General features: G+C 45.1%; 1 protein-coding gene across 2 annotated transcripts in view; it reads left to right on the top strand.

Annotated features, from left to right (window-relative positions):
* The window catches only part of TRAPPC9 (trafficking protein particle complex subunit 9), a 275,302-nt gene extending 271,153 nt beyond the window's left edge, over positions 1–4,149 (top strand). For both annotated transcript variants that reach the window (XM_083621886.1, XM_083621887.1), the window contains exon 23: positions 2,063–4,149. In XM_083621886.1, the coding sequence (XP_083478012.1) occupies positions 2,063–2,242 (180 nt within the window). In that variant the 3' untranslated portion in view covers positions 2,243–4,149. The remainder of the gene's footprint in view (positions 1–2,062) is intronic.
* Positions 4,150–25,298: the final 21,149 nt, after the last annotated feature.

The following is a 25,298-nucleotide window of genomic DNA, read 5'->3' as shown; positions in this document are numbered from 1 at the left end:
TCTGACATGAATTGTGATTGAATTGGAGTGCTAGCAACATCACCACCACCACCATCATAATTGCAGAGCAGCTTTTCAGCTGATTTCTTGAAGAAAGCCTTGAGGAAGCAGGGATCATTCCCTTTGGGGTGCCTCCACCATTAAGGTTGCTGGTGTAAGTAAATGTTTTTTAAGTTGGAGATACAGTAGAACTTGGCAATGAGCCTACAAAACCAAGTAAGGGCTGTTCGAAGAGGCCAGAGTGCCGTAGGAAAAATTGTTCCACAAAGGGAGAGGAACGCAGTGTTCTGGTGTTTACATGCTAATTCCATAAGCCTCCAACCTGTAATAGAGGAATTTGAGTGCTTGGTGCTAAAAGAGAACATAAAACATCTAAGAAGACTAGTGGAACAGTGAGAACCAGGGAAATATGGTTATCCTTGAATATGAGCTCTATAATAAAGACAGAGCAGAGGAATATACACATGCACAGAATTGTGATGGATGCTGCTCTCATCCCAAACCCTAGAGATGAAGAAAGACATCAAGGCAGTAACTGAAGGAGAGAATGTTGCATTAATGGGTGATTTCAGCTGCCTGCACATTGACTGGGTGAATGTAGTGGCTCTTGTTATATTATTATTGCAGCCACTGCTGGAAACTGGAAACTAACCCTCTGAAAGGAGGTGAAGAAAAGATGAATTGGAGCAGAGTCACACATTTCATCTCTGAAATCATCTCCACTGTGCACTTAAGTGCTCTTTTCACATTAGAAATGCAAATCCGAACTGCGAGTGAAGTTAACCTTGTATTTGAAAAGATGTATCTCATGCACACGCACTCATTAGGAAGCCGAGATTGGCTGTGCTTCTTGTTGAGTGTGCTTTCATTAGCAAACCTGTGTGATGTAATAAATGAAAGGCCCTTAGAGAGCAGTCAGGGAAATCCAAACCAAACCTCTTTACGGAATATTGCTAGACCAAAAGCTAAGCTGATTTTGCCTCAGGTGGTTGTTTAAACTATATCTAAAACAGCCACCAAAGGCAGAGGATGCGTAGCTCTCCGGTTTCTACTATCTGGATTCTTCAAGTGGTATAGCTGGGTGACCCTGACAAAATGGGCATTCATGGCTTAATCACTTGTCTGCCTACTGCTGCTCTTTGTTCCAGAATCAAAGCTATGAGAGAGCCCAGTTCGCCCCCCAAACCCCCACTTTTACCTTGATTGATGTTCCCTTTGGCATTCTCTTGGCTGCCTAAATCCAGCTACTTTAGTAATAACCCTTTCACTTTGTGCCAATACCCGCCCCCCCCTGAGTAATATGTTACACCAGACCGGACGCTTGCCAATTTAAAAGCAAGCAAGCCAGTGCAATTCTTCACGGCTCTCATCCCGTCTGTAACAACTGGCAACTCATCTTTCAACGCGTCCCCATTTTTACCATTGATATTCTCCAGACTTGTAGTTTCAATCGGATCTACAATAATAGAGGGACACCAGAGCTTGGTTTCAGTGATCCATCTGAATTTTGGAAGAACAAATAGGACCCATGACAAAGTTTTGTGATGAATCTTTATTCACTCCAGGATACATCCCCATAAACTGCAGCAAAGTTCACACAAACGAACACCCGGTCAACCCTCTTCTCCTCCCAAATGCAGGCTGATTGAGCAGGCCAGTTCCCTCTTGTTTCTCACCCCACCTCCAGTTTTGTCATCTCCCACCCCCACTCACAAAAGAAAAAACACCTTGACATTTTGGAAACCTGGAGTTTCATAGGCCATTTAGGGGTTTTTCAAAATGATTGGTTTCCTTTAATTCACCATCTTATATGTTATTAATACATAAGGAGTCCCCACCAAGAAAGTAGAATTTTCTGCCTTTAGGTGACCCCATTTCACTTCCTAATGACAGGCACTCAGGTTTTTAAGCAGAGATCGGATGACTTCTCTCATGTATGATTTACTTGATTACCCTGAGGGTCCCTTCCAACTCTACAATCCTATGATTCTAACTATTGATCTGCAGCATACAAATAATGAATATTCTACTAAAATAACTCTCTCCCTCCCATCTCTTGCAGGTTAAGCCAACAGAAAATTCGGTGTGTATTGGAGCCCTACTCTTTCTGTACACGGGCGATTTCTACTTGAACATCCAGTTCCACGAAGACAACTCCAGCAGGGAGCTTCCCCTCTCATGGTTTTGCCTGCCCAGTGTTCACATCCGTGCTGCGCAGCCCGTGATCCAAACTAAGATGTAAATGTACCATATAAAATTGCATTCGTCACCATGCTCAGGAAGGCTGGGCATTGCCTCCACTTGACCTTAGTTTGTTGCTTTCCAGTCTGATGTTTTCATTTCTCTTCCTCCCCGTGAAATGCATTCAAATACTTCCCACAATTAGTTGGTAGTTACTGGAAGCTCGTTTTGCTGATTTGAGAAGAAGTGAATGAGTATACTAGGGAACACAATTTTTCCTTATTTGCGTATGGTTCTTACAGAATAACATTCCTTTCTCTTTCCCCCAAAGATCTTGCATTGTTGCTAAATGCAGCATTGGGCTTTAGCAATCAGATTTTAAGATGCAGACTTAAAATGGAGTAACGGCTAGTATATTCATGCTTGTCTAGATAGGGGGCATCCAATACATTCTTACAATATGGGCAGAATTCCTAAAGCCGCTTCCTTGAATTTTCAGCAATATTATAGAAACTTTCAAATATACCGGAAATGCAGGCTTGTAATGCAAACTCCTTTGACCTGCAGACTCGGTTCTAATCAGCAGGATCACATTTACAAAATAAAACCCACACCAACCACAGAAAGCGCTTCATAAAAAAGTGCTTCATATTTCAACCACAGAGTGTGCTGGTTATTAGAAAGCAGAAAGTAAATTCCTGTAGGCTTCATCATATGCACATTGGGATCTGAATTAATTCAAAATGGTGTTAATCACATATGTTAAATGGCCACATTGCAAGGATATCTCTTTTTTTGGTAGAAGAATTGCTTCTAAGCCAGTGACACAGGTATTTGCATGAAGAGTCTCTTTCTCCTCACACCACCTTGTTCCCTAAGTGCGCATTTTCATGCAATGTAGCTTTTGATCTGGCATCAACTCACAGTGCTCTGGACTCCTGAGGCAAGAAATTAGGACGGTGCACTTTTGTTTAGAGGTTGCCCAACTAGTGGGAAAATAGAGACATCGCCTGCTGAAAATCCCTGCACTGACCTTCATTTCAGGATGGCTGTCTATCTTTCTAGATAGATTAACCCAATAGCCAGAGAAGTGACTTTGTGCTTTCTTCATCGTGTCGCCAGATGTTTAATGGCAGGCTTTCTCCTACTCCTTGCCTTGGATGGCCAGAAAATATTGTGCTCTCTCGTCTACTAATCCTGATCACTTATCCTGATTGCGCCCGATAACATTTACAAATGGCCTAATATTTCTGTATCATCTTTGCTCTTCCGTTTCTGAACTCTTCCATAATACCTGCGAAACAGCACGTGTCGGCTCTGAACTGCAGGTGTATGCATTCTCTCCAGATTGCAGTCCATTCCGCTGCTGCTCTCTGGCAACATCTGCTTCCTAATAGATGCCACTCTGTGCAAGGTGACTTTTGAAGTCTGTTCCATTACAAAAATGTAGGATCTAACCTTCCCCTTGTTAACTTTAATGGATTATCTGCTTTGGCACTCTCTCTGTTTGCCTGCTTGCATGCTTCCAAGTGAGAAAGGGTAACTTTGCAACGCTGAAGATTGTTAAGTTTCTGGCCAGAAGTACATTTCCTATTGCGTTATTTCACAGATCTGTATTCCGAAGGAAGCTGGTGTAACCCCAGCTGTGCTTAATCTCTGAGCCATTAACATATTAGATTCCACAATTGCACTTGCAATGGAGTTTAAATGCAGACTGTTTTCCTGGTCTTTCTCCTTTTCTGGAAACGTAGGCAGATTTCCCCCCTCCAAATCTGTAATGGGCCAACTTTCACCTGTAAATCAACTGTAAACCCCAGTTAGATGAGTTAAACCATTCTTTGGTTTTAAAACTGTTACAAACTGAGAGCAGAATTTGGTCTGTTGTGTGTATATGCTGATATATGCTGGTGAAACTCAAATCGTATGTTAAGTTGAACTTGCCAAATAAATATTTGTCCATCTGCCTCCCTCCACCGTGTATGATTTTCCACTCTGGTTTTACTGCTTGTAATTATGTGACACCTCGGCTGCTGTTATCACCTTGTGCCTTAACAGAACAGTATCAAATTACCCCTCGGTCTGGAATTCAATTTCACTCTATTTTATCTAGCGAAATTGGGCTTGTTAAATGATAAAGAAAACAGTAGATGCATATGGACCAATAGGTTTTTTTTAAAAAACGACAAGCACCACCATGTCTTTATAGGAAATGTTTCCTGCTTTAAGGAGCTTATAGTCTAAAAACAAAGGAGGGGAGGAGGGGGTGAGAAGCCCTGGGATATGTGGTAAGAATGCAAGCAAACATGTCTGCACACAGATTTGGCTAAGCTTAAGGTTAGAGGGATGGGGGTGGCGCTGTGGGTTAAACCACAGAGCCTAGGACTTGCCGATCAGAAGGTTGGCAGTTTGAATCCCCACAACGGGTGAGCTCCTGTTGCTTGGTCCCTGCTCCTGCCAACCTAGCAGTTCGAAAGCACGTCAAAGTGCAAGTAGATAAATAGGTACCACTCCGGCGGGAAGGTAAACAGCATTTCCGTGCACTGCGCTGGTTCGCCAGAAGCGGCTTAGTCATGCTGGCCACATGACCTGGAAGCTGTACGCCGGCTCCCTCGGCCAATAAAGCAAGATGAGCGCCGCAACCCCAGAGTCGGTCACGACTGGACCTAATGGTCAGGGGTCCCTTTACCTTTAAGGTTGAGAGAGCAGGTATATGGGATAAAATAATAAAGACCTCGGCAATGCAGGAGCAGTGCGAAAGGCGTGAGTGTTGTAACTTCAGAAGACATGAGTGCAAATTTGTGCAGGACCCTTGTTCTGGGTTGGAGACCTTACCATGAGGTCAGATGAATGCATATCCATTGGTGGTTGTTAAGGGCAGCAGAATGGAAGAGAGACAGATCTGATCCATGGGTGCAGGGTTTCCTAGGGAAGCCCTATGAAGATGAATGAGAGCAGCACAAGAAAGTCAGAGGAGCCAGGGTGGTATTCTGGCCACCAAGATGGCATCTAATGGGAAAGTAGTATGGAAGCTGGTCTTCAGCCAGGCGTGGTCCTTCGCTAACAAACACGTTCCATCTCCTTATACAGTGTTTTAATAGCTGCTCTTATTTATGGTTTTGTATGTTGTTGGGTCCATTTTAAAGGTGCCCTGGCCCTCCTGAGACTACGAAGCAGCCTGAAAACGCGATAAAGAGCATTGTTTTCCAGTTCCTCTCGCTGCAGGCCCCTTGGGCCACATTGTACTATTCTGGCAGCTGCAGCCCTGTGATCTATCTCTGTGTACATCTTGTACATTAATGGAAATGTGTCAGCCATCATCATTATTGCTTTTTAACTAGCCTCTGCTGATTGAAAAATTGACATCACCCTCCTCCTTTGAAGGCAGCAAGAAGCGCAGCCATTTGTGGGAGTATCAGATGCAGATCACAAAACAAACAGATGTTAGTGGCCAAATCTGGGAAATTTGATTAGCCGCGTCACATGCAGGGCAGCTGGGGACATATCTGGCAATGTTTTGGCCTCGTTTAAATATTTAACTGGAGTTTAGAGCGTACATAGCACCTTTTAAAAAAAGAATTCTTTATTTTGTAATGTCTTTGTTGGCCTCAGAAACCACTTTTAAGATGCTGAGAATGACTTTATGCCCTTAGATGGGTGTTTTTCATCTTCAGGGACTGAGGAACATAGAAAGCTATCTTAAACTTGTCTGTCTGGCCCAGTGTTGTTTCGTCTGATTGGTAGCTCCCAGGAGTTTCACGCAGAGGCCTTTCCCATTACCTGCTGCCTGGTGGTTTTGACCAGAGTAGTTGCTGGGGATTGAACTTATACTCACAACCCAGAGCTATTTTTTCTTCTCCCCAGCCTGAGTTGGCTGTGACCCAGCCACACCCAATTCAAGCCAGTCTCTGCTCCCAGCAAAAAGCAACTCGACAGAGAGAAGCCCTGAACAGTGGTTCGTTCAGAGATGCGGCGGCCAGCCTCCTCGAAGCGGGTGATTGTGCTGGGAATAATTGACTTATCCAATCACACCTAATGCAGTAAGACAGCGGGGGAAACTGCCCTTAATGAAGACTGAGTGGAAGGTGGCAGGGCCAGAGCAGTGATTCATTCCGGCACAGCAGGTCTCTGACACCACCTCCAGCAGGTGGATGCTTCAGTCTCACAGGAGCTTTTAATTATGTGTGACAACATGAGGTTTCATGACTGATAGCATTTCCTGACACAAGATACAGTGAAAAACGCTACATTTGATGCATTTAAGAAAACGGGGGGAAACCTTACAGAGTAGATTAGGGTTAATGAAATCTTTTGCATCCCAGGCATCACAATTCCATCTAGCAAATCTTGGGTGGGGTGCAGGATTCAAAGCCAGGGGTGGGGTGGGCCAGAAGCAAAAGTAAGCAGAGCAAAGAATGAAAGTGCTACCTAGGCTGCACACACTCATGCACCCATCTCTGCCCCCCATCCGGGCAAGGAAGAGGCTTTAATCAAGAGTTGAAGAACACATTCTAGCCAGGAAGGATATCATAGAATCATAGAATCATAGAATCATAGAGTTGGAAGAGACCACAAGGGCCATCGAGTCCAACCCCCTGCCAAGCAGGAAACACCATCAGAGCACTCCTGACATATGGTTGTCAAGCCTCTGCTTAAAGACCTCCAAAGGAGGAGACTCCACCACACTCCTTGGCAGCAAATTCCACCGTCGAATAGCTCTTACTGTCAGGAAGTTCTTCCTAATGTTTAGGTGGAATCTTCTTTCTTGTAGTTTGGATCCATTGCTCCGTGTCCGCTTCTCTGGAGCAGCAGAAAACAACCTTTCTCCCTCCTCTATGTGACATCCTTTTATATATTTGAACATGGCTATCATATCACCCCTTAACCTCCTCTTCTCCAGGCTAAACATGCCCAGCTCCCTTAGCCGTTCCTCATAAGGCATCGTTTCCAGGCCTTTGACCATTTTGGTTGCCCTCCTCTGGACACGTTCCAGTTTGTCAGTGTCCTTCTTGAACTGTGGTGCCCAGATATGAAAGGTGTGGCTTGGGGTGAGGTATGTGGCCTTGGAAGGTTCCCATGGGTCAGTTATAGATGTCTACATGGCCACATGCAGGCTCCAGGCCAGACTCCCATCCCCTGGAGTAGGTCCATCAGCAGCTAAACATAGCCTTCATATCTAGAGGCAGTATTCACCTGCATGCAAAGACAGGCTCTGGCGGATTGAGACCAATAGTGGGTCTAACGGTCAAGAAGGCAGTTTGTGCTCATGCTGTAGAGGGAGTAAGGGGAAAGATGGTTCTTGCTGACCTGGGAAGGGAGCCCATCTCAAGAAGGAAAACGGATCCTAAACCTCCTCTTCCTTGCTGGATATCTTCAGGAGAAGAGGCGGCTAAGGAGTCAACCCTACATAAATCCGGAACAGAGCCCCTAAGATGGTTGTGTGGGGCCCTGTACGCCTCCTTCTGGCAACTCCTGCAGCCAAGCTGATGCCAGACTTATTGCTCTGCTTTCCTTTGGACCACATCAGTGATGCCGAGAGGAGGGTCTTGTTATAACCAGTGTGGTGTAGTGGTTAAGAGTGGTAGACTCGTAATCTGGTGAACCGGGTTTGCGCCTCCGCTCCTCCATCTGCAGCTGCTGGGTGACCTTGGGCCAGTCACACTTCTTTGAAGTCTCTCAGCCTCACTCACCTCACAGAGTGTTTGTTGTGGGGGAGGAAGGGAAAGGAGAATGTTAGCCGCTTTGAGACTCCTTCGGGTAGTGATAAAGCGGGATATCAAATCCAAACTCTTCTTCTTCATCTGTGCAACCTAGAACTTCCATGCACACTGTCTAGGCTTGTGCCCCAGGGAGGCCCCCATTGTCTCTTGAGACAGACGGATGCCAACAATACCTCTGATGTTGGTGACAAAGAAGTGGAAAAAGGTAAGCCACTTTCCTACCTTGATTGTGAGCTTTCAGAGGTATCATAATGGCTGCTGGAGTGCTGGGCTGGACAACCTTTTGGCAAGACATCTTCTGCCAAATCTGTGGGAGACGAGTAGTTGATGAATTACTTAATGGATGCTTTAGTTGAGATTCCTGCATTGTAGGGGTTTGGACTAGATGACCCTCAGGTCCTTTCCAACTCTACAATTCTATGATTCTATTATATTATTCTATGAAAGTAGAAGCATATTCCTTATGGAAAGGCATCTTTAATTGAGACTGACAGTGCACCAGCTCTGCTTTTGGAAGATGTCCAAACGCTCACCATCCAATACTCTTGAGATTGGAAATTTTGCAGCACTATCTGCTTCTGCAGCACAGTTTTCTCTCTAGCTTGATGCAACTCAGGGATTCTGCAGGGGAATGCATTTTTATTACTCTAGCAAATGCACATTTCTTTTGACGGGGGTGTGTGTTGTCAAGTGTGGGTGCAGCAACACACTTCCAAGCAGTGCCTGGAGATGCAATATCACCGTTACTAATTCCAAATGCAATGGTCGACCCACAAAATACCTGACCAGAGAGTCCAATAGCAAGATGGAGCACAGATCTCAGACAGAGACAACAAAACATCATCTTAATGAACCTATTGAATGTGTGCAGTAAGGCTCACATAACAGCTAGTGCTGATCCATTTTCATTAACTGCCCTTAATTTGAAAGCTCAGCATCACTTTGCAGAAATCTTTGAGCAGAGGGATTCCAACAAAGCACAGTGTCCTTGTTTGTTGTGGTATTCAGTAGAAAGCTACTGCAGGCCACTCTGCTCCTGACTCTTCATGTGCTCCCTTTCGAGTATCAGAACTGCTTCCATGCTGGGGAGGGATTTTTCGGATGTGTTTGTCACCCTGCCCCCACCCACTTTGTGGGTGCACCAGTGGAGCCAATCCAGTGCTCCCCATCTCGGACCCTGCATTCATCATCTGCAGCCCTTCATGTGCCTCCTCCGTGAGATGTCTGGAAGACAGGAACATGAGAACGGGCCTTTTCTGTAGTGGCTTCCCATTTGTGGAATGCTCTCCCCAGAGAGACTTGCCTGGTGCCTTCATTACATATCTTTAGGTACCAGGCAAAAACATTCTTCTTTTCCCAAGCCTTTGCCCAATTAAACAATCTATGCCGTTTTGAACTGTGTGTGTGTGTGTAGGGGTTATTGCTTTTGTTTGTTACTACGGTATGCATTTTTGTGTTTTGGGATTGTAAACCACCCTGTAGTCCTCTTCATGAAAGATGAAGCTCAATCCTACCCAAAAATTGGGGAGAATTTAGAAAATGTTATTTTCCCTTTGAACAGGAGTGGATGAAATTTGCAGGGATACTAGCCCTCTAGACTGGCTTAAGCACTTCAGCATCTGAGAGAAGGAGCGCCAGAAACTGTGATCAGTATATTTTAAATTACTAATAATGGAATAAAAAAGTAGGCTAATAGCTGAGGTTAATCAATTCACTTCAGCACAAAGAGAGGGGGTGCACTGAAGACTGCCTTGATGGTATAAGAAAAGCAGGCTGAGTGAATAAGAATAATAATTCCTCAGCTTAAATAAATAAATATCCTCCGGTTCCTTTGCAAAACGTTGGGGGTGGAGAGGGGAGGAAAGGCTAAAAACCTTCTAATAATGATGGGAGTTGATTTCCCATGCAGGCGTGAGGCCGGACAACTCCTGCTTAGAAATGAATTCTTCCCCACCTCCTTTGAGAAACACAATGTTTTTTTGTAAAAAAAAGCTTTGTAAAGTGTAATAGCAGTATATTATTATACCACAAGCCCAGAGCCGGAATATGTTCTACCCTTTTAAACATCTCTCTGCCATCCATTAGGGGGGAGGAATTTCTGCTTTCACCCCTCTCTGCTTAAGAAATCACTTTCTGGAGGGTGAGGTGGAGATTATCTTGGCAGGAGAGGAAAGGCAACCAGCCCAAAGCTGCTACTACTGCAACATCAGATTAAAAATCTATGCCATCCAATGGTCCTCTTCCAAACAGGACTAATTTCTTTCGACAGTCTGAAATATTAGCAATACAAATCCATCTGCACGATGGGCAAACTGTACATAAACGCATCATGTATGACATACAGTGGCCGCTGGTTCCCAAGAGACCATTTCCTCTCTCTCCTTCCCCGAATTGTGAAACTATAAAAAGCAACCAGACGAGGCTGTGTGATCAGTTTGTACCAGAAGCAATTTACAAGAGTTAGTCAAGAAGGGAGGACTGAATTGGTCCAAGGCAGCCTTCCTTGTGTTTATGAACAGAGCTCTGAGCAGTCTGTGGCCGTGCTGTACTTCAACATTATGAAATTCTTCATACATATTCAAGCCTCTTCTCTTTCCCTCCCTCTGCGGAATAAACACTGAGAAGGCTATAAGGAAGCACAATGCAATGATGGATTGTTCCTTATATTGAATATGAAAAGCTTTCATTTGGGAAGGCACGATGTGGTAGGGGAGCAATTTTACCCAGGAAGGTGTTTGTTTAAAAACAAACAAATGCGCGCGCACACACGGAAAAGAATTGCTATACTTTTAATAAATGAAATTTGCTCTCTTGTTGGTGTTTTTCTGCAGCTGCTTAGGGATTACTCCGCAGACTTCATTGATGACGACAGCGGGGAGGTGTCTGTGGTGCATAAGCCTGAGGTTCACAGAATCCAGAAAAGTCTTTTCTTTAGAAAATGTATGTCCTGCTCTTCAAAAAAAGGGTTTTTCCCTGTGGGGGGGGGGCCAAAACCTTACCTAGGAATAAGACAGTATGCAATTGGTAAAAAATAATCAGAACAAGAAGAACAGCAGAATCAGAAGAAGAACAGCAATAATTTTCGCAAAGGTTTCGCCTGGGGCCAAAAATAAAAATTAGGTGCTCAGTGAACCTCCCTTAGGGAGGTCATTCCACAAATGGGGTCCCACCACTGAGACCTTCTCTTAGGTCTACTCCAGTGCAGAGGGCAGGGGACTATGTATGAGGGCGTTCAGAGACTGTCTTAACACATGGGGCAAGCTGATCTAGAGGCTTGGGGGCAAAGCCCAGTCCAGATTTCTGAACTGCAGTGCCGATTATGGCCAGTGGCCAGGGACCGCTTGTTATCAGAGTTGAAGGGGGAAAATGGTTTAATTAGGGACATGGGTGGCACTGTGGGTTAAACCACAGAGCCTAGGACTTGCCGATCAGAAGGTCGGTGGTTTGAATCCCTGCAACGGGGTGAGCTCCCGTTGCTCAGTCCCTGCTCCTGCCAACCTAGCAGTTCAAAAGCACATCAAAGTGCAAGTAGATAAATAGATACCGCTCTGGCGGGAAGGTAAACAGTGTTTCCGTGCGCTGCTCTGGTTCGCCACCACATGGCCACATGACCTGGAAGCTGTACGCCAGCTCCCTCGGCCAATAAAGCGAGATGAGCACCGCAACCCCAGAGTCAGCCACGACTGGACCTAATGGTCAGGGGTCCCCTTTGCCTTTACCTAAAGTGAGAGGGTTTTACTGTGTTGTGGAGGCCAGTAAATAAACACAACAAGCAAACAAATATTCCTCTACTCTGGGTCGCGGGGGGGGGGGGGCGTGGAGGGCTGGCTGGTTGCTGAAGGACTCTATGTCCCAGGGTGGGAGGCTGGGAGAAGAAAAGGTAGCTCTCAGGTGAGAGCTGCGAGGGTCTACCCCTTTCTGTGTGAGACAAGGGTGGTAATAATAATAATAATAATAATAATAATAATAATAATAATAATAATAATAATATTTATACCCCGCTCATCTGGCTGAGTTTCCCCAGCCATTCTGGGTGGCTTCCAACAAAATATTAAAAATACATTGAATACCTGTGAGAGAGGACTTGCCTTTTCTTTTTTTCTGCTTCTGTTTTCATTTAGATTAGTTTTTTTTATATAGCATTGCATTATGAAAAACCTTAATAAAATTTTACGGGGAAAAGAAAGAAACGGAAGCAGCAGTAATGAGAAATAGAGGGCTATATTTCTTAACTCTTCTTTCCTGGGCTTATTTGAGAGAAGGTTTTGTATTTACTTCACCCTGTCTCTTTTTAGATTACTTGTTTTGTTTATTGTGTTGCGTGATGAAAAAGTATCAATAAAAAATAATGAGGAAGAAACAACAAGATAGGCGAATAATAAAATAAAAACATGCAAAGTTCCCCACAGTGACCCAACTCAGACCAGTGCTGGTTACTGGGAAACTGTGGGTTTGTTGAATGAACCAATGAATTATGTCTGTTGCTAGTCTAGTGGCAATTTCCATCCTGGCCTTGCCTGCCACATCAGGTCTTTTCAGTCTGGCAGGCTCAATCTATGAGCCTTTATTCCTTCTTTCCTCTCTATCTCCTTCCCCACGTCTCGTTCCAGCTTCTTCTCCCCTCTTTTTAACTTTCTTCTCTGCAGCTTTCCTTCAAGTTCCACTCTTGGAACTTCTTTTTAACTCCCCTTCCCTTTGCTGGCCCTCTCAGGCATCCTTAGGAGAACATCACAACACCAATAAAAACAAATAACTGTATAAATAAAGGACCTACCGACAGGATGCTGTCACAAAAACCCTGCACAAACACTAGGCAATGGAACGAAAAGACCCTCCTCCTCCCCTCTCTCTTTCCCCCCAAAATCTATGACAATAGTGTCCCATGCTCTAGTTATCTCCCTCTTGGGCTACTGCAACGTGCTCTACGTGGGGCTACCTTTGAAGGTGACCCGGAAACTGTAATTAATCCAGAATGCGGCAGCTAGACTGGTGACTGGGAGCAGCCACCAGGACCACATAACACCGGTCCTGAAAGACCTTCATTGGCTCCCAGGACGTTTCCCAGCACAATTCAAAGTGTTGGTGCTGACCTTTAAAGCCCTAAATGGCCTTGGTTCAGTATACCTGAAGGAGCGTCTCCACCCCCATCATTCAGCCCGGACACTGAGGTCCAGCACCGAGGGCCTTCTCGGTGGTGGCGCCTGCCCTGTGGAACGCCCTCCCATCAGATATCAAGGAAATAAGCAGCTATCCTATTTTTAAAAGACATTTGAAGGCAGCCCTGTTTAGGGGAGTTTTTAATATTTAATGCTGTATTGTTTTTAGCACTCGATTGGGGGCTGTCCAGAGTAGCTGGGGAAACTCAGCCAGATGGGCAGGGTATAAATAATAAATTATTATATATTATTATTATTACCATAACAAATGCAACAAATGCAAAGAAACTGTATGCATTGAAAGGGGAGACTCTACATGTACTTTTCCTTGTTTATTTGTTTGGTATCACAAAAAATATTTAATAAAAACTAATTTATTTTATTTTTTTTAAAAAAGAAGAGTCCTGCTGGATGAGGTCAAATGGCGCATCTCCGTTCCAGAATCCTGTTTTCTCAGTGGCCAAAAAGACCACTTTTGGAAGCCCACCAGCGGACCAGAGTGCATCTGTCCACTCTCACAAGCAAGCATTTCAGAATCTGTAATTGTTCTCAGAAGTGCAAGTAGATAAATAGGCACCGCTCTGGCAGGAAGGTAAACGGTGTTTCCATGCTCTGCTCTGGTTCGCCAGAAGCGGCTTAGTCATGCTGGCCACATGACCCAGAAGCTGTACGCCGGCTCCCTCGGCCAGTAAAGCGAGATGAGTGTCGCAACCCCACGACTGGACCTAATGATCAGGGGTCTCTTTACCTTTTTACAGGCCATATAACAGCATGCTTTACTTATTTATTACTAGCTTTTCACAACATTGTCAACAACCGGGTCTCAAAAGGCTCACACGTAGAAAAACCCAGAAAGAAGGAGCCAGTGTGGTTTAGTGATTAGAGAGTCGGACAAGGACCTGGGAGACAAGGGTTCAGGACTTCCGGGTTAGTGCCACTGTTTAATGGCGGATTCCCTCCGAGCTCCGGAGGGAATCGGCTCCGTAGTGTCTGGGTCTGGCCGCTGCGGCGAAGCGGGGACCCTTAAAATCACAGGCGCGGATGCCTGTGAACACAGAGACTCGGCGGGCACCATTTGCGCCCCCCCAATCCGCGACGGAGCCCTTTTAAAGGCTTCGGAACGGAGGCAGGGTAAGGCGTGGTGCTGAGAGTACTCCCTCGTCTACGGAGTGAAGCCGCAAGCCATTGACAGAGAGCGCCAACTTCTTCTAAGAGTGATTGGATCCTAAAACATCAACCCGTGAGTAATACGGAGATTGGAACTTTAAAAAATTTCTTATCTTGGATTTGGAACGAGCGGGAAGGGGCTAAAAAGGAAGTCCACCCCCCCCTCTTTGTAAACAACTTAAAGCAAAGGACTGGGCAGCTAAGGTCGAGAGAATCTGTTTCTTGCTTTTTTTAACAAAAGATCCTGACCTCACGGTTTGGACATTATAAGAAGATATTCTGGAGGATAAAAAGAATTTTGGGAGCTGAAACTACACCCCCCCCTAGACCCGGGAACGTCCGATGAGAAAGCCTGTTGCATGGAAGATTTTGACAGCTGTCAAGTGAGCTGCTAGTCAGCTAGTTGTCAGCTGGAAAAAGAGAACATTGTTTCTGCTGTTTTTGCTGGTTTATTCGGGATAACTTGTTGAAAATAAGGTTGATACAAAATAACTGGACTTTTGGTTTTTGAGCTGAAAGGAAGATCAAGGAATTAAATCCCCCTAGAGGGGTAACAAGGATACTACATTACAAAAATGGCTGGAGTGTCTAAATTCCAAGCAGAATTGGACAGAGCACTGGTTCTCTTGGGAAACTTACAAGATGAGTACGATGCTTTGTCTACAGAGGTATCGCTATTACACTGGACAGTAAACAACAGCTTGGAGTCTGATAAGGATTTGAAACAGGAAGCCTATTCAACTGAACAAATAAATGAAACCGAAAGCGTAGACACGATGGAGCAATATGTTCTTTTTGAAGAAAACGAAGGAGGAGATGGAGGTTTGCAGGAGTCAAAGGAGAGCTACAATATGAGGCCTGACATGATGATAAAAAGGGACAATAAAAACTGGATGCGGAAAGCCTGGTTTGATTGGGAATTTGGAAAATGGAGAGATCCTCTTTTGAGGAGATCTGAAGACCTGAGGATTATAAATTTGTTGAAGGTGGAAGCTGGAGCTGTGGGGACATTTGGATTTGAAAGAAATTTGAAACAAGAGTTGGAATACCCCATAGGCTTTGCTTTTGCTTTTAAGTATGGAGGACTGGCTAGAAGCAACACCGATTCTGTTGGGCCGGAGCCCCTCCGAGACCTGGGGCTTAACATCAAGGTCTATCAAAGAGACCGGCAGAAAGGAACTGAGAGAGACATAAGGGCCTCGGACCTGAGATCTCCAGGCTAAATAAATAATATAAAGACTGATGGATATTGGTTGGGGACTGGAACCGGGAGAAGGGTGGGTGGAGGTTGGGAATCCAAAGGGTACATAAGGATAATTTGCATTGCTTTGTTTGTTTTATATTTTGTTAGTGGTAAGGAAATTGGGTAAACCGTGGAAGGGAAATTTTGGTCGACCTTAGGAAAAAGGTTTAAGAATAAATTAATGAGGTATAAGTATTGATGTGTAATTTTAATAAGGTGAAATTGGTTTTTTTTTCTTTTTTTTAAATTAAGTGAAAATAAGGCTGTTAAAAATAAATGGAGGAAATGGAAAAAAGAAGTAAAGTAAAATAACAGTATGTTAGAATAAATGTTTAAGTTAAGGTGAAGAAATAAGTTAAATAAGTTAAGGACTTGCTGAATTGACAATTTAAATTGGAATACAAGAAGGGGAGGTGTGAGGAGGTCTGAGAAATAAGGTTGAGGAAAATAAGTATCAGAAACTGTATGTGTTTTTTCTATTTTTCTGTTTAGTTTCGAATATGCTTTTTTGTGTTGTCTTTATTTTGTTTATTTTTTTGTTTTTGTTTGTTGTGTGTTTTTTTGAAAATACCAATAAATATTTAATAAAAAAAAAAAAAAGACAAGGGTTCAAATCCCCACTCAGCCATGAAGCTCACTGGGTGACCTTGGAGTCTGTTTCTGCCCTATCTCACCTCGCAAAGCGGTTGTAAGGACAAAATGGGGAAGGGGAGTGGAGAACCACATTGAGCCCTGTCTGGAACACTCTTAACCAGAGACGCCTGTGATTTATGCTGCTGGTGATAACCAAAGGGTTGATTAGTGTGTAATGTACTCTCTATTGCATTATATGTTCCCAGGATGATTAATTATACAAATGTTACACAACTCCTTGTGAATTTCCCCCCCTATGAAGTAGAAACTGTTACGAAAACAAACACAGCAAATAAAACAACAGAAAATTAAAAGCTGTTCGTCTTATTATCTTAAAATCTGCAAAGTTTTGGCAGGTTTTGCGGCACTTTCAACAACTGAGCTGCTTGAACCCACCCACCCTCGGCCTAATCCACATCTGTCCTTGTATTAAGGAACTAGAGGCTTATGGCATGAGGTTGGGCGGAAAGTAAAAGGAGTGAAGGAAACAGGGAATGGATAAAATTGGTAAGAGAGAGAAAGGAAGAGCGTGTGATTTGCATAGGAAAGGGTCCCTGGCATCTCTGAATATGGGTGAGAAAGAGCCTTGCCTGAAACCCTGGACAGCCCTTGCCAGTCAAAGCAGTATTGAGCCAGAAGGACCACAGGTTGAACTGATACAAGACAGTTCCCTGCGTTTCCTCCTCTATGAGTTTTCTTTGTAGAAAAGCTGACATTTGTCTATTCTTTTTTCCAGTGCTGAATGATCCATTTTAAAGAAATATTTTTTTTGTGGTAACAGATGCAATCAGATGTCAGCAAAGCTTCTAATAACCTGAAATGGGCATAGGTGAACAAAAGAGAGAAATAAAAGATAAAAAGGTAAAGGACCCTGGACGGTTAAGTCCAGTCAGAGGTGACTATGGGGTTGTGGCACTCATCTCGCATTCAGGCCGAGGGAGCTGGTGTTTGTCCACAGACAACTTTCCAGGTCATGTGGCCAGCATGACTAAACAGCTTCTGGCGCAATGGAACACCATGACAGAAACCAGAGTGCATGGAAATGCCATTTACCTTCCCGCCAGAGCGGTACCTATTTATCTACTTGCACTGGCGTGCTTTTGAACTGCTAGGTTGGCAGGAGCTGTGACAGATCAACGGGAGCTCACTCTGTTGCAGGGATTCAAACTGCCAACCTTCTGATTGGCAAGCCCAAGAGGCTTGGTGGTTTAGACCACAGAGCCACCAGCACAGTATGTGACTGATTTTTTTGCCCCGTGTAGAACCAAATCTACCCATTTCCATTGTTTTGGAGCAGAGTTAAATCTACCACCCTTCTTTCTCTGAGCTCAATAAGCCCTGAGGTTTAACCATCCTCTGTTGTTCAGTTGCACCAGAACCCAGGAACATCTTTACCTAGCGGCCAGCATAGCCTTTAAACTCTATTGTTTTCCTTTTTGAATCGCCTCTGACTTGTGTCTTTGCAGGTTGATATAATCACATCACTGGAAAGGCCCTCAATGATATAATTGGTTAGGTCTGTAAACACATCTCAGAGGAGAAATAGCACACAGCCAACATTAATTGAACAGCTCCTGCACGGAACGGCAGTGTTTTCTAAGGATTCCTCTCGCTGCTGACAATAGAGGAGCTCTGTGGTTTGCCTTGCTGGTAACAGCAGCCACCTCCAACTTTCATTATTCCTAAATTGTGAATTGAACGATGAGCAAAAGAGAATTGACAGAGCTACTAATAGCAGCATTTTAAAAGTTATCACACTTCCAGAAGCCTTATAAGATTTCATTAACGCTAATGCAATTCACCCTTGGACATCAGTGATAAAAACCATACTCTTCCAATTGTGTAATAGGTCTATCATCCATATTATTGCCGCTATTGGTTTCTTTTAAGTACACAATATATCCTGGAGGAGATGGGGGAGGGGGAAACAGATAGTATCGTTTTGCAGAAATATTCTTCAAAAAGGAACTTATTAATCATGGCTGTATCTTGTGAAATTGTCGGAAAATTGACAACTGAGAAGGCTTCTTCTTGAATTGCCACCAAACATGCCCATAGGAACAGGATTGTTAGGACTGTAGTTATCATCAAAGGAGTGTGTGTAGAATGTAAGTTGAGCGCTTAATGTGCACAACAACCGGACATTGTGCACATTGACCAGGCTTTGTGGAGAATGTGCACATAATCCATGCATGAAGAGAGAACGGTGCACATTTCCCAGACATGCAAAATCCCCAACAGGCCTAAGCAAATGTGTACATCTCAGCTGCACTTTGTATGTTCTACGGGCAATATGCATAGTCTTTAAGACCCTCATTGCATGGGGTTGAGCTAGATGACCCTCAAGATCCCTTCCAACTCTACAATTCTATGAGTCAAGTCTCCTCACCCAATCTCTTCTTTGGAAGTACACAAGCTTTGCCTCCTGAGATTCTTCTGGCCCACTGCCTAATGTTATCTGGCCCACTAGATTCCCCCTCCATCAAGCAGCCAATCAGTAGGAAGAAGGGGTGGTCCCAGTGCAGTCCCAGTGCGCAGACCCCTTCTTAGAGGGCTTGAGCATGGGGCAGGAGCAGAAGGGAAAAGGAAGGGGTTTAAATCAATCCCTTTGAGTTTGGTACAGACACCAGTTGTTGTTGTTGTTTAGACATTTAGTCGAGTCCGACTCTTCGTGACCCCCTGGACCAGAGCACACCAGGCCCTCCTGTCTTCCACTGCCTCCTGAAGTTTGGTCAAACTCATGCTGGTAGCTTCGAGAACACTGTCCAACCATCTCGTCCTCTGTCGTCCCCTTCTCCTTGTGCCCTCCATCTTCCCCAACATCAGGGTCTTTTCCAGGTAGTCTTCTCTTCTCATGAGGTGGCCAAAGTATTGGAGCCTCAGCTTCACGATCTGTCCTTCCAGTGAGCACTCAGGGCTGATTTCCTTAAGAATGGATACATTTGATCTTCTAACATTCCAGGTTCCTATGCAATATTTTTCTTTACAGCATTGGACTTTCCTTTCGCTTCCAGGCATATCCGCAACTGAGCGTCCTTTCGGCTTTGGCCCAGCCGCTTCATCAGCTCTGAATCTACTTGTACTTGTCCTCCGCTCTTCTTCAGTAGCATGTTGGACGCCTTCCGACCTGAGGGGCTCATCTTCCAGCATCATAACCTTTATATGCCTGTTGTCTTTGTCCTTGGAGTTTTCTTGGCAGGGATACTGGAGTGGCTTGCCGGTTCCAGCTCCAGGTGGATCACGTTTGGTCAAAACTCTCCACTATGACCTGTTCATCTTGGGTGGCCCTGCACGGCATAGCTCATAGCTTCTTTGAGTTATTTAAGCCCCTTTGCTTAAGGCAGTGATCCATGAAGGGGAGAGACACCAGTATTTGCTGCAAAATTGTAAGGCGACCAGGAGCTCCACGCCTGCGTTGAGGCACTCACATGTTAGGCCACAGTTTTGGACAAAGCGAAGCAGGAAAGTAACGCCTGGAGTTCAGAAGTGACTCAACAATTTGAGTGGCTTTTCGGCCCGGACAACAAAGACAGCAGTCATGTCCTTAAGTTTCTTTTTAATAAGATTACTCAATTGCTTGTTACCTGGAGCTCTCAAGTCTGCCATAAATCGTTATGTCCTTACAAGAAAAGTCACCCGCTCTTTGTGAAGTGTCCCTTATTCCTCCTGGAACTGGGATGCTCAGCGGCCTCTCGCTCTCTCCGTCTTCGCAGGGATTGTTTGAGGGGGCAGCCAGAGCATTGGCTGTGCAAAGTTAGCCAGTCGCCTCGCAGCAACTAGAAGTATCCCATAAGCTGCCAGTGCTGCTGAAGAAATCAGGCAGATGTGTACAACGCATCCATAGATCCGCTGGGATGAAAAGTACTGTGGCAGGTTTGGGGGCGGGAGTCGGTCTGGATGATGTAAACGGCCTTAGTCCTGTATAACTGAAGGAGCATCTCCACCCCCATCGTCCAGCCTGCACACTGAGATCCAGCGCCGAGGGCCTTCTGGCGGTTCCCTCGCTGCGAGAAGCGAGGTTACAGGGAACCAGGCAGAGGACCTTCTCGGTAGTGGCACCCACCCTGTGGAACGCCCTCCCAGCAGATGTCAAGGCAATAAACAACTATTTTACTTCTAAAAGACAACTGGAGGCAGCCCTGTTTAGGGAAGTTTTTAATGTCTGACGCTGTATTGTTTTTAATATTTGGTTGGAAGCCGCCCAGAGTGGCTGGGGAAACCCAGCCAGATGGGCAGGGTATAAATATATTATTATTATTATTATTATTATTATTATTATTATTATTAATGATGATCTGAGTCCCTTCCAATTCCTGGGATCGGTAGGGTGAAATGTAAACTTGCCAAAGCACTCCCTTTGTCTAGGCCAGTGGTTTTTAACTAGCGTGCCATGACACCCTGGGTTGCCTTGAATGATGGTCAGGGGTACCACAGCCAACACTGGCCTCTCTCCCTCTTTCCTTCCTTCCTTCCCTCCTCTGATGCCCTTTCACGTCTCTGCCTACCAAAGGCTTGCATAGCTGTTTGTTGCAGCAGCCCTGGCTACAAGGTCCCCAGGCAAGCTCTGGTCCATGGGGTCACGAAGAGTCAGACACGACTAAACAACAACAACAAGCCTTGGGAAGCCACCTGAGAACTCCAGGAGTCTCTTCCTGCTCAAAGACTGGGAGGGCATTTGGATGTAAGAGTGGGAGGCTGAGTGGTGGGGAGGGACCTTCTCTGCTTGAATTAAAATCTGAGCCGGAGAATAACTTCCAGGTCTGATTAAAATCTGCTGGACAATAAAAACATAAGAAGAGCCTACTGGATCCGGCCAATGGTCGACCTAGTCCAGCATCCTGTTCTCACCGTAGCCAAGCAGATGCCTGAGGGAAACCTAAAAAAAAGGATTGGAGTACACTCTCCCCTCCTATAGTTTCCAAAAACTGGTATTTGGAATCATTGCTTCCTCCAACTGTGGAGGTAGAACATAGTTCTCCTGGTTAGAAGCCATCAGTTGCCCTTTCCTCTGTCAATTTGTCTAATCCTCTTTTAAAGCCATCTAGGTTGTTTGCCACCCCTGCCTTCTGTGAGAGCAAGTTCCAGGCCTGATCAGACTGCCATGCCTGATTAAAATCCAAGCCCGATAATAAATTCCAGTCCTGTAATGCTAGCCTTGTATTTGAGGCAAGCACTACCCAAATTCATTTCTACCAAGCCAAGAAATGCTTGTTTTGGCACCGTCACTAGTTCCCCCCCTCCAATGATAGAACATTCAAGCATGCCTTATTTATCTTATGGCCTGGTGTGGTGCAGTCCCTGCAAAGCTCTCCAGCCTGATAACTCTCTGTGCAATTTAGGGTTAGTTGAAATGTCTGCTGGATGAGTGATGCATATCTGGAGTCCATCAGGGTGATTGCAAACTTTTGGATCATGGTTGATGCCAGGAGTGCTGGTGGAAGGAATTGAATGCACAGCAGTCAGCTGCCTTGGCTGGTGTTGGCTGAGGGGGAAATCCTTCCCTTTTTAAAAATAAAAATAAAAATGTAACATTAGCATTCTAGACAGCTTTACTCTGAATATGGTTCAGGCTTGCTGTTTTGAATTCAGCATTACAAATTGGAAATGTTTTATTCAAGTGTTAAAAAAATACAAATGCAACTAGATCCGAACGGGATGGTGTCAGACTGGCAGATGCGTGGCATCTAATGGGCCTCTCCAGCATTGGAGCCTGGAGGCTTTGTATGTGATGTGATAAATACTTCTGTTTTGGTGGTGGTTGTGAGAGCCCTTGAATTATTGAAACAGGGGGGGGGGAATAGTTTTGATTTTCTTGCATTGTTGCTTTAAAAGAAATACCTGGCTTTGGAGAACGAGCAAAACAAAACGAAAAACACCCCAGAATGTGTCTGTATGTGTGTGTGTGGGAGGTTATAAAGAAAGAACCCTTCTTTTCTCCTGGGAAATCTAAGTAGCATACAGCTGCTCCCTAATAACAGGCAAGTGAGGTTGCTCGGGCTGAGACAAGAGCCCAAACTGCGAGAGCCACGTGGGTCATCTCCTGGCACTGCTGTAGTCCACAGCTCACAGCAACCACCTCTGAGAGAAGCGTCTATTCCTTGAGGTGCAAGCCTTGCTACATGGCAATCTTGCAAGAGTGCTTGTCTTCATCTATCGCCAGGCCTGTCTCATCTGGTTTTGCCTGCATATACACACTGGATTATGCCAGCCAATCAAAAGGAGCACAGTGGGCTCCCTGTGCTTTTCAGTGGAGGGACCACTCTGTCCACTGTTAGAATTCCTGCATCATGATTGCAGTCATGGGACTGTTGTCTTTCACACGATGATGTTTTGACTCCACAGAGTGGGAAGTGGCGGAGACAGGATGTTTGTGTTACTGTGTTCTGTGAAGTGGGACTATTGTCCTTTGTTCTTTTTTCCTTTGCTGTCTGGTGCTAGAGAGAGAGGGAGCCATGTTGCAGTGCTCCGTGTGTGTTTATATGTAAATAAAGTAGATTAGCCAAAAAGCTGAGTTGCTGAGAACTGTTACGCATGATGCGCAAACTCTGCGGATCCCTAAGTGTGCCGATGTCGGTTGGCATCAGTGTTCGGACAGAAGAAAGCTTTTGAAGCTCCCGAACGATTGACTAGGAGGGAGAGAACATGCCAGTTGGGCATGCGTCTCTGCCAGGGTCCTACTCAGGTGTAGGCTGAACTCCTGACATCCACATGCTCCTTTTGTACAAGAAAAGAGGGTCCCTGAGCTGAAGAGGAAGTTTATGAAGGTGAGGGAAGGCCTCACACAGAGTCCCACAGGAGGCAGTGATAGCCACCAGCCTAGCTGACTTTAAAAGAGGATTAGATAAATGGATGGGTGAAGGGTTGCTTGATGGCTACCAGCCATGATGGCTGCGCTCTGTCTTCATAGTTGGAGGCAGTAATGCTTCTGAATGTCCTTCTTTTCTTCTTTGGCAATCACTCGTAGCCGAGTAAGATTGTCTTCCATGAACACGGTCTTTCCAGGCGGACGTTGATCACAATGAGGATTTGACAAACATGCCTTCCTCTTAACATGTTTCTCATGAGAGCCAGTGTGGTGTAGTGGTTAAGAGCGGTGGACTCGTAATCTGGTGAACCGGGTTTGATTCCCCGCTCCTCTACATGCAGCTGCTGAGTGACCTTGGGCTAGTCACACTTCTTTAAAGTCTCTCAGCCCCACTCACCTCATAGAGTGTTTGTTGTGGGGGAGGAAGGGAAAGGAGTAACCCACTTTGAGACTCCTTCGGGTAGTGATAAAGAGGGATATCAAATCCAAACAACAACAACAACTCCTCCTCCTCCTCCTCCTCCTCCTCCTCCTCCTCCTCTTCTTCTTCTTCTTCTTCTCCTCCTCCCTTTCGTCCTGAGTTCAAGCATCTTCAAAGCCCATGACACCTTTGCTAAAGGCTGTTCTCCAATTGGAGCGCTTGCAGACCAGTGTTTCCCAGCTTTCAGTGTTTATACTACATTTTCTAAGATTTGCCTTGAGAGAGTCTTCAAACCTCTTTTGTTGACCACCAGCACTACGCCTTCCATTTTTAAGTTCAGAATAGAGTAGTTGCTTTGGAAGACAATAATCAGGCATCTGAACAACATGAACAGTCCCATGAAGCTGATGTTGAAGAATCATTGCTTCGACACTTCTGAACACCAGGTGCTGGAAACCACAGGAGGGAAGAGGACACTTGTGCTTGGATCCTGCTTATGGGTTTCCTACAGACATCTGGTTGGCCCCTCTGAGAATGAGATGCTGGGTTGGTAGACCATCGGCCTGCTCCAATAGAATCTTCTTTAGGTGGAAGTGTGGTGGAACTCCCATGACTTCCTGTCTGCTCCAAATGATTCCATGTTTCCCCATCTAACAATGGACACCATAACACCAACACTCAGTGCTGCTTCTTAGTCTTTACAACAGGAAACTCAAGTGCACCAATGGGATGCATGATTTAGGCTGGACCTTATTAATTGCCCTTAATTATGAAAAGCTGTACAGAGGGGTTTGCATGTTCCCTTTGCCTTTGCAGAACAGGAGGCCGGTTTTCCATTTTCTCTTTTATTGATTTCCCCACTCACGCCCAGGCTTTTATGTTGGAAAGGGGGAAAGTATTGTAATTGCCAATAAAAAAGCACTGTGACTTTAATAGGAGGAAAATAGACCAGAGAAAAACACTCCAGTATCGCATTGTATTGTGCTGGGTTGATGCTATTTATAACAGGCTGTGCATTTGAAATTCAGTAAATTCATGCCAGTTAACTTCTGTTTAGAAGCATAGCTATGTGGGGATAGGTGGGACAACCTCTCCATGTATATTTTGTTTTTATTAAGAGTTGAAAAAGCAGTGCCCCATTCACCCTACTAGACCACCCCCCCTGCTAAAAAAGCAATACATTTAGATACCTTTTAAATACATGAAGTACCTGTAGCTACTTATATTATGTCATGGCTGCTCTTCAGGGATTCTCTGACCCCCGTAAGAACAGAGGAGGTGGATGCACAGCAGGCAGGAGGGCAATGAGAGGGCCATAACTCAAGGGTTGAACCACTAAATGCAGATGGTTATGGCTTCAGATCCTAGCTCCTTCAGATGAAAAGAAGAGTTTAGATTTGATATCACACTTTATCACTACTTGAAGGAGTCTCAAAGCGGCTGACATTCTCCTTTCCCTTCCACCCCCACAACACTCTGTGAGGTGAGTGGGGCTGAGAGACTTCAGAGAAGTGTGACTAGCCCAAGGTCACCCAGCAGCTGCATGTGGAGGAGCGGGGAAGTGAACCCAGTTCCCCAGATTACGAGTCTAGTGCTCTTAACCACTACACCACACTGGCTCCCAGTGTGAAAGAGCACAAGAATGCAAGAGTCCTGCTAGTTCAGGCCAGTGGCCCAGCCAGACCAGCACTGTGTCCTCATAGTGGCATCCCGTGGGACCTGGGAAGACCTTTCCCAGTATCTCAGCCATCTGGGTTGGGGAAGAACTCAGCTTAAGACCTTGGAGAGCTGCTGCCAAAGGAGATGGGCTAATGGTATGGCCCAGGATAATTCATGTGTTTAGCAAGCTGTTGGCCTCACTCATCACGGAGTTGCCCAGACTGAGGAGCAAATCTTTGAACGAGCGGATCTCTGGGAATGTCTGATTCCCAGGACCAGGAGGAATCTTGGCTGCTGTGCTTAGTGTCCCAGAACA

This window comes from Podarcis filfolensis, assembly GCF_964270895.1.
Source record: "Podarcis filfolensis genome assembly, chromosome: 7".
In the NCBI taxonomy this organism is placed as follows: Eukaryota; Metazoa; Chordata; class Lepidosauria; order Squamata; family Lacertidae; genus Podarcis; species Podarcis filfolensis.
This window is presented reverse-complemented; position numbering and strand designations above follow the sequence as displayed.